The sequence below is a fragment of the Panthera pardus genome, unplaced genomic scaffold (assembly GCF_024362965.1).
Source record: "Panthera pardus isolate Hobbes unplaced genomic scaffold, ASM2436296v1 HiC_scaffold_16, whole genome shotgun sequence".
In the NCBI taxonomy this organism is placed as follows: Eukaryota; Metazoa; Chordata; class Mammalia; order Carnivora; family Felidae; genus Panthera; species Panthera pardus.
The window spans coordinates 148,251,483-148,266,523 of NW_026526721.1; the positions used below are offsets into that span (position 1 = coordinate 148,251,483).

Genomic DNA, 15,041 nt, shown 5'->3' on the forward strand with positions numbered 1-15,041 from the left:
ATTGCTTCACCCCTGGCCTTGGCAAGTGGACCGGTCCCGAAGGGGTAGAAGCTGAGACCCGCGCCTTTGCGGGAGCAGTCCGCTGGGTCGGCGGCTTCTCCGCCTTGAGCGTTCAGGTGAGTAGCGGTGGTAGTTTTAGGGTCCACGAGTTTGGGTTCGGGTCTCCATGAGCGAGCTCGGAGGACAGTACGGGCCTGGAGGGGCGCCACTCACCTGCCCTCCCTCCGTGGATCCTGTGCCCCTCGCGTCTTCCTCTCTCAGGGCTCTGCTTTGTTACCGGGTTAAACTAAACACCTTAGACAATTCTCTTGAGGCTTTGGTTCAGGGAACACGGGATACCTCTTCAAGGACTTGGGTGCAGGGAGGATTCGTGGCTGTAGGGTTCGGGAGATGCGCTTTATGGACGCCCTCGATTCGGAGTTCTTCCCCTAAACACCCCAGCAACGCGTCCCGAGCTCTAAGCCGGCGGTGCTGGCAGATGTCCGTGGACGTAGAGAGGCAGTGAAAGCCTCCAGTTCGCTGGTCACGAGCTGCTTGGAGTGGGGGGTGTTGACCTAGCGACCCCGAGCCTGCACTTTCCAGGTCAGACTACACTCAAAGCCTGCAGTTAATTTGGTCTGTAAAGTGTTTCGAGGAGAAGCACCTGTTGAATGCAAAGCGCAGTGCCTGCCACCTTTTATGCCCTCGAAAAAGGTTGTTTTGGCCTGTGGGTAGCAAAGTTGAGTGTGCGTCTGGGGGGGGGAGGGCGGGCGGGAGGGAGTTGAACCACAGATTGCTGGGCTCCGCTTCCAGAATTTCTTATTCAGTAGGCCTGGGCTGGGGCGGCGGTGGCTGCTGCTGGTGGAGGAGTTAATGATCTGAAGGTAGAGAGAAATGAAGGGAGGGTTTTATCTTCCTGCCTCTATCACCTGGTCAGTTTCGAAGAGTTTGTTGAATGTAGGTTCTAAGCCCCCGTATCTTAAATGCCTCATTTATTCCTAAGCGTGACTTGCTCTGACTTCTGGCTTCTCTGATAATACCTAGGTTAACTTGTAGATTTAAAAGATCCTTAAAAGACGTGCCACGCCTTTAGAAAACGTGGAAGACTAACCTGTGGTGTCTGGGAATGCACACTCGGTGAGAAAACGTTAAAGATACGCCAGAAAAGTGATAACTGAAAGTCAGGAGAGAGATTACTTTTGGCAAAGAGGAGTTGTCATTGCCATAGGCTCAGGAAGGGACTTCTGGAGTGGCAGGCCAAGTGGGTGGTGATCACAAGGTTAGCCCTCGTGTTTATTTATTTTTTTAAGTTTACTTATTTATTTTGAGAGTGTGGGACAGGAGTAGAGAGTGAGGAAGAGAATCCCAAACAGGCTCCACGCTGTGAATGTGATGTGGGGCTTGAACTCCCCAACGGTCAGTCCCGTTTATAATAATTCATTAAACTATACATTTATTTTTGGGGGGTTTTCTGTATTTGTGTTTTATTTTATAATATAAGAGCTTACACATTAAATATTAGGAAGTATAAGGTGAGGATGCCCTTGGAGTCGAAAAGAATCTTAAATAAGTTGTGGAATTTCCAATTTGAAAAGGTAATTTACAAGATTATCTGATCCAATTCTTATTTTACTCTAAGGAAATTGAGCCCCAGAGAGGGGAAGTGCTTCAATAGTAAACCAACCTTAGCTGACTTTGTAACTGATGCATTTTGTTAATTGCAGACTGCCTGTTCTGCTCAGATGCCCCTACTCAGTAAAAGATTTCAGAAAAGAATTTATTTGGCTTGAATCAAATTGAAAATGTAAAGGTTTAATTTTTTTTCTTGTGGCTTAAAACCATATTCTCAAGGAATCAATTATGTATTTATGTATTTATTTGAGAGAGAGGGAGGGAGGGAAAGAGGGAGGGTGAGCAGAGGAGGGACAGAGAGGGAGAGAGAGAATCTTAAGCAGGCCCAGCACAGAGCCTGACAAGGGACTTGATTTCACAACTGTGAGGTCATGACCTGAGCCACAACTAAGAGTTAGATGCTTAGCCACCTGAGCCACCCAGTCAACCCTGAAGGAATCAACTCTCTGTCTTATATAAAAAGTCAGGAGACTATTTCAACACCTTATCCTTGTGTATCCTAATAGAGCCAAGTTGTGAACGTGTAATTAAAGGTCTGGTTTTTTCCTGGCTAAATAGCTTTTCCATCTTAACATACTGCCAATTTAATCTTTCTTTGGTTATATTACATACTATGTATTGTTGCCACAAAATTACTCGTGTCTAGGCTGCATTTTGGTGGGTCAGGAGTCAGGATTGGCTCTTTTTAAAGAGTGGGTTTTAGAGTGGAGAGAGTATAGGGAACTTAGAATTTATTTTTTTAATGAACCCTTTTACTATCTGTGCCATTTTTGGGTTTCCATTTATTAAAAAATTTTAAAAATATTTATAGTTGAAAGACAGGGAAACCATGAGCAGGAGAAGGACAGAGAGAGGGAGACACAGAATCCAAAGCAGGCTCCAGGCTCTTAGCTGTCAGCACAGAGCCCAATGCGGGGCTTGAACCCATGAACCATGAGATCATGACCTGAGCCAAAGTTGGTCGCCCAACCAACTGAGCCACCCAGGTGTCCTGGGTTTCCTTTGATTTAAATTCAGATTTTCCCCACATCCTTTCTGCTTAGAGTTTAAAGAATTTTGCTGTCAATAGTCTGGGTTCTTCTGGTTTGGTGTAGAGACCAGGTTTGTAATCTAAATAACTAAATGTAACTACTAGCCTATACATCTTTATAGTAGATTATTTCGCTTTTTGCGGTAAATTTTAATGTCATTGGAAGATGGAATCATAGAATTAGTTGTTAGATTCTTGGATTACTGGTTCCATAAGCCAAGACAGGACAGACTGCTGCCTCTTGGCCAAATATGTCCCTCAGCCAGTGTTTGTATGGCCCATACAGAAAATAAGTTCCAGAGATTTAATGTATATCATAGTGATTACACTAAACAATAATGTACCATGTACTTCAAAGTTGCTATGAGACTAAATCTTAAATGTTCTTAACCACAAAAAAGTGGTAATTATGTGACATGTAGAGGTATTAACTAATGCTATGATAGTAATCAGATTATGATCTATAAATGTTTGAAATCAACACACTGTACACTTTAAACTTAATGTACATGTCAATTATATCGATAAAAGTTGTGATATTCACATACTATATCGTTTACCCCTTTAAAACGTACAATTCAGTGATTTTTAGTGTATTCACAAAGTTGTACAATCATCAGTACTAATTCAGAACATTTTCATTTGCCCCAAAAGAAACACCATACCCATTAACTTCAGTTTTACATTCTCTGTTTCAAAGAGTTTTCGGTATAGTTTCTGACTTACTGGATACCATATAGAAACATGAGCTGCTTTCAAAGAGTATATCTACTGCTTACTGGATGATTTCTGGGAAATTTTCTATAGTTATGTAAAATCCTTCCATCTATGAGATGCCAATTTAAACTATATTTTGCAAATTAACTACTTTGATGTATTATAAATATGTTGTTTAAAATTCTGAATTCACTACTGTACTTCAATTCTAAATAAAATCTAACTGATGAAAGACTGCATCCACTCCTATTCATGCATGCAAATTAGGGCATTCTGTTGGCCAAGAAAATGAACTCTTACCTGGTTATATCCTAGGTGATGAAATGGTTGGTTAAATTTTTTTTTTTTTTTTTTAACCTAAAACAGGAGCTCGCAAACTCTTTTCGGTAAAGGGCCAGATAGTAAGTATTTTAGAAAGTGTTGAAGCCATTGCTCTGGTCATAACAACTCTGCAATTGTAGTCTAAAAGGAGCCTTAGACAATACATAAAGTGAATGGGTGTGGCTATGATACAGTTAAATTTTACAAAAGCAGCAGGGTTTGGCCCAGGAACCAGGAGTTTGGTAACAGCTGACTTTAATATTTGGATTGATTTCTTAGAATATCTCTGGATTAGATGGAAATATTAGCATTCCATATTTGTTTATAAAGTATTTTAACATACATTGTCTCTTTTGCTTCTCGTGTTTGAGGTTTAGGTGGGTCATATGTTGCCCCATTCTATACAGATATTGACACAACGTGCCTTCCTTGGTAACAAAAGTGTGGAGATACATTGGAATCTCATTCATCCCTCATTTTGTTACATGTGTTAGAAATAGCTGTCATTTTCATCATTTTTTAAGACCTTGTTGAAGGAAGTTGAGTATTAGTTTTTTAGTTTTATTTTCCCCTACAAAAAGACACTGGTATACAACACTTGTAGGTGAATTTCCTGAGTTTATAGAATTATTAGATTTACATACTATCCTAGGCTAATTAATCATGCAACTAGCTTGCATTTGTAAGTTTTATTTTTGTTTGCCTTTTAGGAACTAGAGATGCTATTAGGCTGTTGTTTTATCCAATGTGAGAAGTTGGCCCGGAGATGGAAAACTTCATTCTGTATGAGGAGATTGGCAGAGGAAGCAAGACTGTTGTTTATAAAGGGCGTCGGAAGGGAACAATCAATTTTGTAGCTATTCTTTGTACTGATAAGTGCAAAAGGCCTGAAATAACCAACTGGGTAAGTGGAGTATGTTTTCCTCCCTTTGGGAAAACACAGAGCTACCTACGATCAAGGAGAACAAGTAGCATATAAACAGAAGCTGTTGAATTCGCTATAACAGATGCCACCTTTTCAATCTGGAACGGGTGACCTTCTGTCTGTTTAGTGCCACCCCAATTGTGAAGAGTGACTAATAAACATCCCTAAGTAATTAGCAACTTAGTGGTGTTTTTGGGAAAAATATAGTCTATATTAGATCATTAACTTTTAAATTATTTTCAAAGTTTTAAAGTTTAAATAATCTCTACATTCCCTGTGGGGCTTGAATTTACCCCCCAAGGTCAGGAGTCCGACTGAGCCAGCCAGGTGCCCCTAGATCATTTACTTTTAAATTTAGTATGTGATTTATGAAGCTTGCCAAAGAAAGGACTTTGGGTGAGAGTGACTTGAGTTTGAAATTTATATCCTGGACCAAACTTAGCTTCCCCCGCCCCCCCCCCCCCCCATTGTGGTAAAATACACATAACAAAAAGTTTACCATCTTAACCACTTTTTAAAAATTTTTATTAAAAAAAAATTTTTTTATGTTTATTTTTGAAGGAGGGAGGGAGGGAGGGGGAGGGGCAGAGAGAGAGGGAGACCCAGAATCTGAAGCAGGCTCCAGGCTGTGAGCTGTCAGCACAGAGCCCCATGTGGGGCTCGAACTCATGAACAGCGAGATCATGACCTGAGCTGAAGTCGGACACTCAACCGACGGAGCCATCCAGGCCCCTGCTATCTTAAGCACTTTTAAGTGTACAGTCGGTGATATTAAGTACATGAATGTTGCTGTACAACCATCGCCATCTCCAGAACTCCACTTTTTTTTTTAAGTTAATTTTTTGGGGCGCCTGGGTGGCTCCCTCGGTTGAGCGTCCGACTTCGGCTCAGGTCATGATCTCGCGTCATCTCGCGTGAGTTCGGGCCCCGCCTCGGGCTCTGTGCTGACGGCTCAGAGCCTGGAACCTGCTTTGGATTCTGTGTCTCCCTCTCTGTCTGCCCCTTTCCTGCTCATGCTCTGTCTGTCTGTCTCTCTCTTAAAGAAAATTTTTTTAGGGGCGCCTGGGTGGCTCAGTCGGTTAAACGTCCGACTTCGGCTCAGGTCCTGATCTCACGGTCCGTAGTTCGAGCCCCGCGTGGGGCTCTGGGCTGATGGCTCAGAGCCTGGAGCCTGCTTCCGATTCTATGTCTCCCTCTCTCTCTGCCCCTCCGCCGTTCATGCTCTGTCTCTCTCTCTGTCTCAAAAATAAATAAACGTTAAAAAAAAAATTTTAAAGTTAATTTTTTAAGAGCAGTTTGATAGCACACCTGTGCAAGCAGGGGAGGGCAGAGGGAGAGAGGCAGAGAATCTTAAGCAGTCTCTACGCTCCTTGTGGAACCCAGGCCGGGCTCCATCTAGCAACTGTGGGATCAAGACCTGAGCCCAAATCAAGAGTCAGATGCTTAACCGACTGGGCCACCCAGGCGCCCCAAGAACAGTTTTAGATTTACAGTAAAATCAAGAAGAAAGTGTAGGGATCTCCCCTATATTCCCTGTCCCCACACATGTATAGTGTTCCCCATGGTCAACATCCCTACCAGAGTGGTACATCTATTACAACGGACGACCCCACATTGGCACATCATCATCCCAAATCCGTAGTTTACCTCGGGGTGCACTCTTGGTGTTACACGTTCCATAGTTTTGGACAAATGCGTGATGCTATGGATCCGTCACTATAGAATCATACGGAAGAGTTTCACTGCCCTAAAAATCATCTGTGCTCCACCTATTCACCCCTCCCCCTTCCTCCCAACCCTGGGCAACCGTTGATCTTTCTATTGTGTTCATAGTTTTGCCTTTTCCAGAATGTGATAGACTTGGAATTACACAGTATGTAGCCTTTTCAGGTTGATATCTTAGCAATATGCGTTTAAGTTTTCTCTTGTTTCTTTGTGGCTGAGAGCTCATTTCTTTTTATTGATGGACAATATTCTGTTGCATATGTGCCAGTTTTTATTTTTTAATGTTTATTTATTTTTGAGAGACAGTGCGAATAGGGGAGGGCAGAGAGAGGGAGACACAGAATCCGAAGCAAGCTCCAGGCTCTGAGCTGTCAGCACAGAGCCCGATGTGGGGCTCAAACTCATGAACTACGAGATCATGACCTAGGCCGAAGTCAGATACTCAACCGACAGAGCCACCCAGGCGCCCCAGTGTACCAATTTTTTAAATTCATTTGACGGGGCGCCTGGGTGGCTCAGTCGGTTGGGCGGCCGACTTCGGCTCAGGTCACGATCTCGCGGTCCGTGAGTTCGAGCCCCGCGTCGGGCTCTGGGCTGATGGCTCGGAGCCTGGAGCCTGCTTCCGATTCTGTGTCTCCCGCTCTCTCTGACCCTCCCCCGTTCATGCTCTGTCTCTCTCTGTCTCAAAAATAAATAAACGTTAAAAAAAAAAAAAATTAAAAAAAAATTCATTTGCCGATGGAAGGGCATCTTGATTGTTTTTAATTGAGAATAAAGCTGCAATATGTGTGAACAGGTTTTTGTGTGGACCTGTTTTCAACTCGTTTGAATAAATACCCAAAGTACGATTGCTGAATTGTCCAGAACTCTGGTCATCTTGCAAAACTAAAACTCTGTACACGTTAAACAACGATTCCACATTTCTCCATCCCCAGCCACCTGCCATTCTACTTTGTCTCTGAATGGTACTTCATGTAAGTGGAATCATACATCATTTGTCTTTTTATGACTGACTGATTTCACTTAGCATGATGTCCTCAGAGTTCGTCCATGTTGTAGCATGTGTCACTTTCTTTCATTTTTGAGAATGTAGAATATTCCATCGTATGTATATACCACATTTTGCTTATCCATTTACCTGTCATTGGACAGTTAGGTTGCTTCCGCCTTTTGGCTATTGTGAGTAGGCAAACACGGGTGCACACGTATGTCTTGGGGACATACTGTGCTTTCAATCCTTTGGATATACCCAGAAGTGGACTATTTTAGTTTAACTTTTTTTTTTTAAGGAATTGCCGTACTGTTTTCCACAGAGGCTGTACCAGTTTACACTCCCACTAACAGTGTACAAGGGATTCCGTTTCTCCACATCTTCGGCAACTCTTGTTATTTCTGTTTTTTGTTTCATTTTGAAGATCGCTATTCTCATGGGTGTGAGGTGGTGTGGGCTTTTGTAAGGAGTGTGGGTAGTTGAAGAAAGACAGGTGTACGAGACAAGATGCGGGCTCGTCTGTAGATTCGATGCTAGGAACATAAGGCGTTTTTCTTCTGATGAGGTTTTCTCTGAGATGAGAAGCTAAGTCCTCAATTAGGTGGGGGAGGGGAAGGCTGGGTTCTAGGCAGAAGGAAAACAAAAGCGTGAATAGTGAGTTGGTGGACAGACTAGCTGGGGCCATTGAAGATTGGGGATTCCAAACGGAAGTCGCATCAGTCAGCATGGCTGGCGTCTGCCTCGGTTGCTCGCTCATATGCGGAGTGTGGAGGTTTGAACTGAACCAGAAGTGAGTAGTAGAGACCGTGAGTTGGTAAGCGAAGGAGCACTGGTCACGAGCTAGGATGTGTGCCAGATTTTGGAGATGATACGGTTATTAGTAAAAATCTAACAATGCTGGTCAACCGAAGTATAATGGGGGCTACAAATCTGACTTTAAAGTTCATAGTAGCCACACGGAAAGGAGATTAGTTTTCATAGTATATTTAATCAACAGACGGGTGGTGGAGGGCGAGATGGAGAGAGCGGAGGCGTCTGGCAGAGTGGGTACTTGGCATATAGTGAGTGGTAGTGAGCATCCGAGGCTGGACTGTGGCCTGATTTCTGTGGGAGTTTCCACACGTTTGTTTTCCATTAGGACCTTCCCCTTCCGGTGGCCGAGTCAGTGGGAATCATTTAGACAGGCTCACCCTATGCCCTCCCTAGTCTCTACTGGGACAGAATTTATTGGGAGTTTATTACAAGGTGCTCCTCAGATTCTCTTGGCCACTCTTTTTTTTTCCTCCCCATCTCAATTATGTTTTCTAAATTATGTGGATTCATTTCCCTTTCTTTGTGTTAGAATATGAACCCACTGAGTTGTTCCTAGAGTGTATGTACCACATTCCATTTTTTAAATAGGGAGCTCTGTATTTCTACAGATTATGGGCCGATTAGCCGGTGTTGTGTGTGAGTGATTGTGTGTGTGTGTGTGTGTGTGTGTGTGTGTGTGTGTGTGTGTGAGAGAGAGTCAGAAAACAAGGATCCAAAGCACTTGGGTAGTTGTCACCAATTGCGAGTCTGGATGGTTTGCTAATAAAGCACACGTTTTTGTGATTCTAGTTCCCATTTTTAATGGGGTCTTGAAAGGAGAAAGCAAAACCCCCGTGAGTCAACTGAGTATTTTTTTTTTTAACACACAGGCTCTTGCGTCTTTATTTTTAAATATTTATTTTTGGGAGAGAGAGAGAGAGAGAGCGCGCGCGCGCGCTAGAGCGCACCCTGGGGAGGGGCAGAGAGGGAAACAGAAGATCTGAAGCAGGCTCTGTGCTGTGTGGCTAGAACTCCTGAATTGTGAGATCACAACCTGAGCCTAAGTCAGACTCTTAACCGGCTGAGCCACCCAGGCACCCTTGCATCTTTATTATTGAGTTTGGAATTCACTCTTGTTTTGGTGCACAGGTATTCTCATGATCTAATGGAAATGTACATTTTAAGATCAGTATATTCACTGCAATGATTCTTCTTTTAATAGCCTGAGGGAATTGATACTAGGATTCACTAAGGATGGATATATATTACATATGATACGTATCAGTAGGCTCCATGCCCAGTGTGGGGCTTGAACCCACGACCTGAGGTCAAGAGTTGGATGCTCTACTGACTGAGCCAGGCAGTCACCCCCACGAAGGATATATTTAAAAAGAAAATTGTAGAACCCTCTGAGAGTTCCTTTAAATATTGTAAAAGTAATACAGCATCATTATAGAAAATTTGTACGATATAGAAGAACGGGTAGAAGAAAAAAGGGCAGCATAGTTCCATCACGTGAGAGAGTCCTGTCCTGGTTTTTTTTGTTCTAGTCTTTTTTACTATGAGTTCTGTTTCAATTTTAAAGTCATGGTATTACATAATTTTGTTTCTTGCCTTTTTCACTTAACATTATACTATCAATTTTTATGTTTAAAATTGTTTTCATGTTGGGCTAATATTTTGTCAGTTGATATATAATTTAACTATTATTGAGCCTTTGAATTATTTTTACTTGGTAAGGTATTTTTTTTTTTTTTTTTTTTAAAGATTGTATATTACCATTTTGGGGTGTCACCAGCCTTCATAACCATCATTTGTAATATCTGTATAGAATTCCACTAAATTCCACTATTAACCACTTCCCAATTGTGTGTTTAGGTTTTCTGAATAGATGCAGATTTTAACAACTTGTGAGTGTGTGTGTGTGAATGAATGCTGTTTTTATAGGTCCGTCTCACCCATGAAATTAAACACAAGAATATCGTAACTTTTCATGAATGGTATGAAACCAGCAATCATCTCTGGCTCGTGGTGGAACTCTGCACAGGTGAGTGTGTATAAGACATGTTACAAATACATCCATCTTAGGTAGCTTTGAAAAAACATGTAGGTTTTATTTTCCTTTTGTATTACAAATATAAGCACTTGATACTCTTGACTCAGTTGACTTACACATACATTGTTTGGATATTAGGGTAGGGTATAGAGCAAAGATGTTTGGTAAGAGGAAGACAAGTAAAATTCAATTTGGGGTTTACTTTGGAATAAAGTACTACTAAGTCACCCACATAAAAATTTAGAAATATTTTTTTGTGATTAACTAATCAAACGAGTTTTCCCGATGAATAAAAATCAAGTATTTTAAGTCAAGTAGCTATCAGTTAGCTAATTAGTGTATAAAGTGATCATCTTTTTATTTTTATGAAAAGAGTACTTCGTGTTTATAAAAACTTAGGCAGTGTGAAAAAGTACAAAGATGACTCCACAAATACCACCTCCTAAACAATAGAGATAACTTGTTACAGCTCTTGCCTGATACAACTTTCTAGGGCTATGTTTAGGGAGAAGAATGACTAAATATATCACTGTTATCTGGGCTTTTAGTTTCAGTGTTTTCAGGGAAACAGTACCACTGTTAGTGTCTTCTATTTATATATTGAGTAATAAAAAAGGATCATTAAATATTAAGGTGTATTGTAATTTCTGGCTTTGAGTCTTTTGGCACTTACAATTTATAACACTGAACCATCAAATGGATTATTTGGAATAAGACCTTATTTGGATTTTATTTTTTTCTGAATCAATAGGAAAGGACTACGGTTTAATTACTTTCACAGCTGTATGCACTGTAGAGGTGATCAGGGAACTTTCCCTGTGTTAACTTTTTGCCTCAGCTATTCTTCTCCCCCACCATTGTTACAGCCTTACTGATGGATGCCTGTGTTTGGAGTGGTTCCTTACCCACCCAAACAAAATAGCCCCCCAAATACCTCCTACCTTAATCACCGTTCTGACTGAACTTTCAGATGCCAGCTAAGACTTTTCTTTTTTATGTTTTTTAAAGAGTTTTATTTATTTATTTGAGAGAGAGGACGTAGGTGTGCATGTGCGAGTCGGGGGGGCGGGACAAAGGGGAGACAGAGACAGAGAGACTTAAGCAGGTTCCATGCCCAGCACAGAGCCCGATATGGGGTTCCATCTCACCACCATGAGATCATGACCTGAGCTGAAATCAAGAGTGGGATGCTTAACCAACTGAGCCACCCAGGTGCCCCAAGACTTTTTTTTTTTTTTTTTTTTTTTTTTTTAAAAGAGAAAGGAAAAGCATTTTATTTGAACCTAAGTTAGGACAGCTGCCTGGGATATACAGTCTTCACAAAGAGTGCTCTGGGGAAGGAACATCATGTGCAGGATTACATAGGTTTCTCTGAACTTGGCTCCTCTTGGAATCTTGATGCTTTAAAAAAAAAAAAAAAAAAAAAAAAAAAGAAAAAAAAGTTTGTTTCTGGCACATAGATGGTAGAAATGTGACCGGGATCTTAGAGTATAGAGATGGTTTTCACAATGTGTTTGCCTTTGACGTTTAATTTCCTCAGTGATGTACACTGAAGGTGTTGATTATCTGTTAAGGAAAGGCATCTTTTCTGCCAGGCGGTACTTTGTAGAATGCGATCCACCTTTGCACAAGAGTAAATGTGGCTATGCTTTGCGTAATGTGCTTTAAATGCACAATTTGGGTTAGTATTGACCACTAATTTTTGCAGCTGTTCAACTCCTGTGGGATCTGGAGTTAGCAGTCACAGCATTAGAGGGATTCTCCCTTCATCCCGCCTGCTTACGGGTGGACCATTCTCCCAGCCCAAGCAGTCATTCTCTGGAAGCTGACTCTGGAGAGTGGATACAGATTCCTCTTAGGGTGCTTGGTCCACTGTGTTCATTCACATGTATCTTTCCCCTGCCAGTCTGTCCAGGTACACTGATTTGATCAGTTTTTAAAGCTCAGTATCTCCCTAGCATGGAACCTCCTGGGGGCATTGTGTCATGCTGGTGGGTTAAAATTGGTGGTTTTAATCAACTTGCAGGTGGTTCCCTAGAAATGGTGATTGCTCAAGATGAAAACCTCCCAGAAGATGTTGTGAGAGAATTTGGGGTTGACCTCATTGCTGGATTACATCATCTTCATCAACTTGGCATTCTCTTTTGTGACCTTTCTCCAGGCAAGGTAATTCATGGAAGTTTTGATTTCCTAACTGCTCTGTCTTAAGTTACAGTGCTTTCTCAAAGGTGTTTTTAATTTTAGACAGAATTTAGATAAAATGTAGAACATCTTGAAATTGACTTACTATTTTTAAAAAGCATAGTGCCATATTTTAGCTACCTTTTTAGCTACCTGTTGAAGTAGCTTTTAGAATGCAAATTCTCCCCTCCCTTCAGAGTCCTTTGAGAAATTATTATTGCTGCTGAGGTATATTGTGACTGATGAGCTCAGTATATCTATAAAATAAGATGCTTAGCTCTTAAATTGTGGTATCTGATTATGAGCCACTATTTTAGTTTGATAATGGCATTTTTGGCTTTGCTTGATTACTGGTATTATGGGTCAAATAGCTTTTTTTCTGGTAAAACTAATGATCTGTAACTAAGTGTGCTTTAGTGTAGTGGAGTCATGAAACTTGCTTAGTTTCAGAGTCACAGTTGACCCTAACGTTTAGAAGTTGTGTGAACTTGGGCAAGTTACCCTTTTTCTCTCTCTCTGCCCTAGTAGCTTCTTTGTCTTTGATATGAAGACGGATTATGTACTACATTTAGGTTAAGCTTTTAGGACGTTTTCTGGTGCTTTCGTTCAATGGCATCTATTATTTATAAGTACATATTCTTAGGGATTGTACTTGTTACTGGTTTGAGTTGCTACTTTTCCTTTGTTAAAATGTACATGATGAAATAAAATGTTGAATATTTCCTTGTTAAACGTTATTGTAGACCCTCTGTAAGATAACAGAAAAAATTCCATGAAAACTTTATAATGAGAAGTTCTCGTTTGAAATAACTGTATATGTGCCTCAAGTCTACAACCACTTAACTGTGGTCCTAGCCCTGAAAGCAGCTGTAGACAATACTTAAATGAAAAGGTATAGCTTTGTTTCAATAAAACTTTATGGACACTGACATGTCAGTTACATATAATTTACACATATCAGGAAACTTATCTTATTTTGATGTTTGGCAACCACTTAGAAATTTAAAGACCACTCTTAGCTCATGCATATATAAAAACAAGTCCTGTCTGGGCTTTGGCCCAGTGGCTGTACAGCTCCCTGTGAGGGAGTTGTTTTAATGAAGTCTAGTGTTCTATGTCATCTAGGAAATTCACACTGCTTTGTAACATAACCTTTTCTTTTGGGGTCGGGCACCATGACCAATTCTGTAAATGAAGTTTTATTGGAACCCATCTTTTTATTTATGTATTGTCAGTAGGCTGCAGAGTTGAGTAGTCAGGACAAAGATCTTATGGCCTGCAAAGTCTAAAATGTTTATTAACTTAAAAAAAAAAAAAAATTGCAAAGTGCTGACCCCTGCTGGGGGTTCTCAAAGTGTGTTCCCCAGACCAGCAGTATCAGCATTACTTGGGACTCACTCGAAATGCGGTTTCTTGGACCCCACCCAGACCTACTGAATCAGAAACTGGGGGTAGGGACTAGCACTTTATCTTAACAGGACCTACAGGGGATTTGGTGCTCAAAAAAATTTAAAAGCCACTGTTGTAGACTACCAGACATCCTTAGTATTTGTGACCAAAAATTAAGGGTAGACCTTAAATTGCTTTTAAAAACGAAGATCCACCTGACCTGTCGTGACTACCCAGAAATAGTTTTAATGGCTCTGGGGGACAAGATACAAGTAATAGACACTGGTGTGGTTTCACCATTCAGCTGGTAACTTCTCATCACAAATTGTGTGAGCACGTTTGAGCACTTATCACATGCCAGTCGTTGTTAAAAAAACAAAACAAAACAAAAAACCCTCCGTACGTATAACCTTAGTTAATCCTTAAAACAATCTGAAGGGCAGTAGTCTTTTTCCCATTATACAGGTAAAGAGACTGAGATTTCAAAGGTTAATAAGTTGTCCAGCTCAGGCTGCCAGTAAGTGGTGGATCTAGGCCTAGATCTTTACCTTTGCAACCCTAGTTTTGAACCCTTGAGTAAATAACACGGACAGGTGGGTCTTCACATCCTCCTCCAGCAGTCACCGAGGATCGGTGAGTCTCGATTGTTCCACATACATTGTTCTTCATCTTTCCCCAAAGCGTGTGGTTTTCCCCGCTATGGTTATCATGTGTTCATTGTCTACATCTGAGAATGGGCAGTTTAATGTTTAATTCTATTGTTAAAATGTTGGATGTATTTTTCTTTGGCTTCTTGTAAAATTGTATGCGTTTAATTTTTTGAGTTGGGATGAAGCCAGAAAGCCCATGCTCAGAGTTCTTCAGTGAGATTAGGGGAGGTCCTGAAGGAAGTACAAATGGAATTGGATTCTGAACACATTTTTTAATCTTCATAGATACTCTTGGAAGGGCCTGGCACATTGAAGTTCAGTAACTTTGGCTTGGCCAAAGTGGAAGGTGAAAATTTGGAAGAGTTCTTTGCTTTGGTGGCAGCAGAAGAAGGAGGAGGTGATAGTGGGGAAAATGCACTGAAGAAAACCATAAAAGGTCGAGTCAAAGGTATGTGGAAAGCTTACAGATCGGAACCCTAGTTGTGGGCTGCCCAAGTCGTGTGTTTAGGAGATGGCTGTCCAGTCAAAATAATATATTTTTGCCATTTTTGACAGTCAAATAATATATTGAAAATAATAGTGAGGAGAAGAAGTCTGGATACGGGGATGGCTTTGCCCATGGCCTAATGGGTTTTGCATAGATCCAGTACCAT

General features: G+C 41.1%; 1 protein-coding gene across 6 annotated transcripts in view; it reads left to right on the forward strand.

Annotated features, from left to right (window-relative positions):
* Positions 1-22: 22 nt before the first annotated feature.
* Positions 23-15,041, forward strand: part of ULK4 (unc-51 like kinase 4) — a 569,816-nt gene continuing 554,797 nt past the window's right edge. For all 6 annotated transcript variants that reach the window (XM_053903940.1, XM_053903943.1, XM_053903944.1 and 3 more), the window contains exons 1-5: positions 23-116; positions 4,390-4,583; positions 10,060-10,159; positions 12,195-12,334; positions 14,674-14,836. In XM_053903940.1, the coding sequence (XP_053759915.1) occupies positions 4,446-4,583; positions 10,060-10,159; positions 12,195-12,334; positions 14,674-14,836 (541 nt within the window). In that variant the 5' untranslated portion in view covers positions 23-116; positions 4,390-4,445. The remainder of the gene's footprint in view (positions 117-4,389; positions 4,584-10,059; positions 10,160-12,194; positions 12,335-14,673; positions 14,837-15,041) is intronic.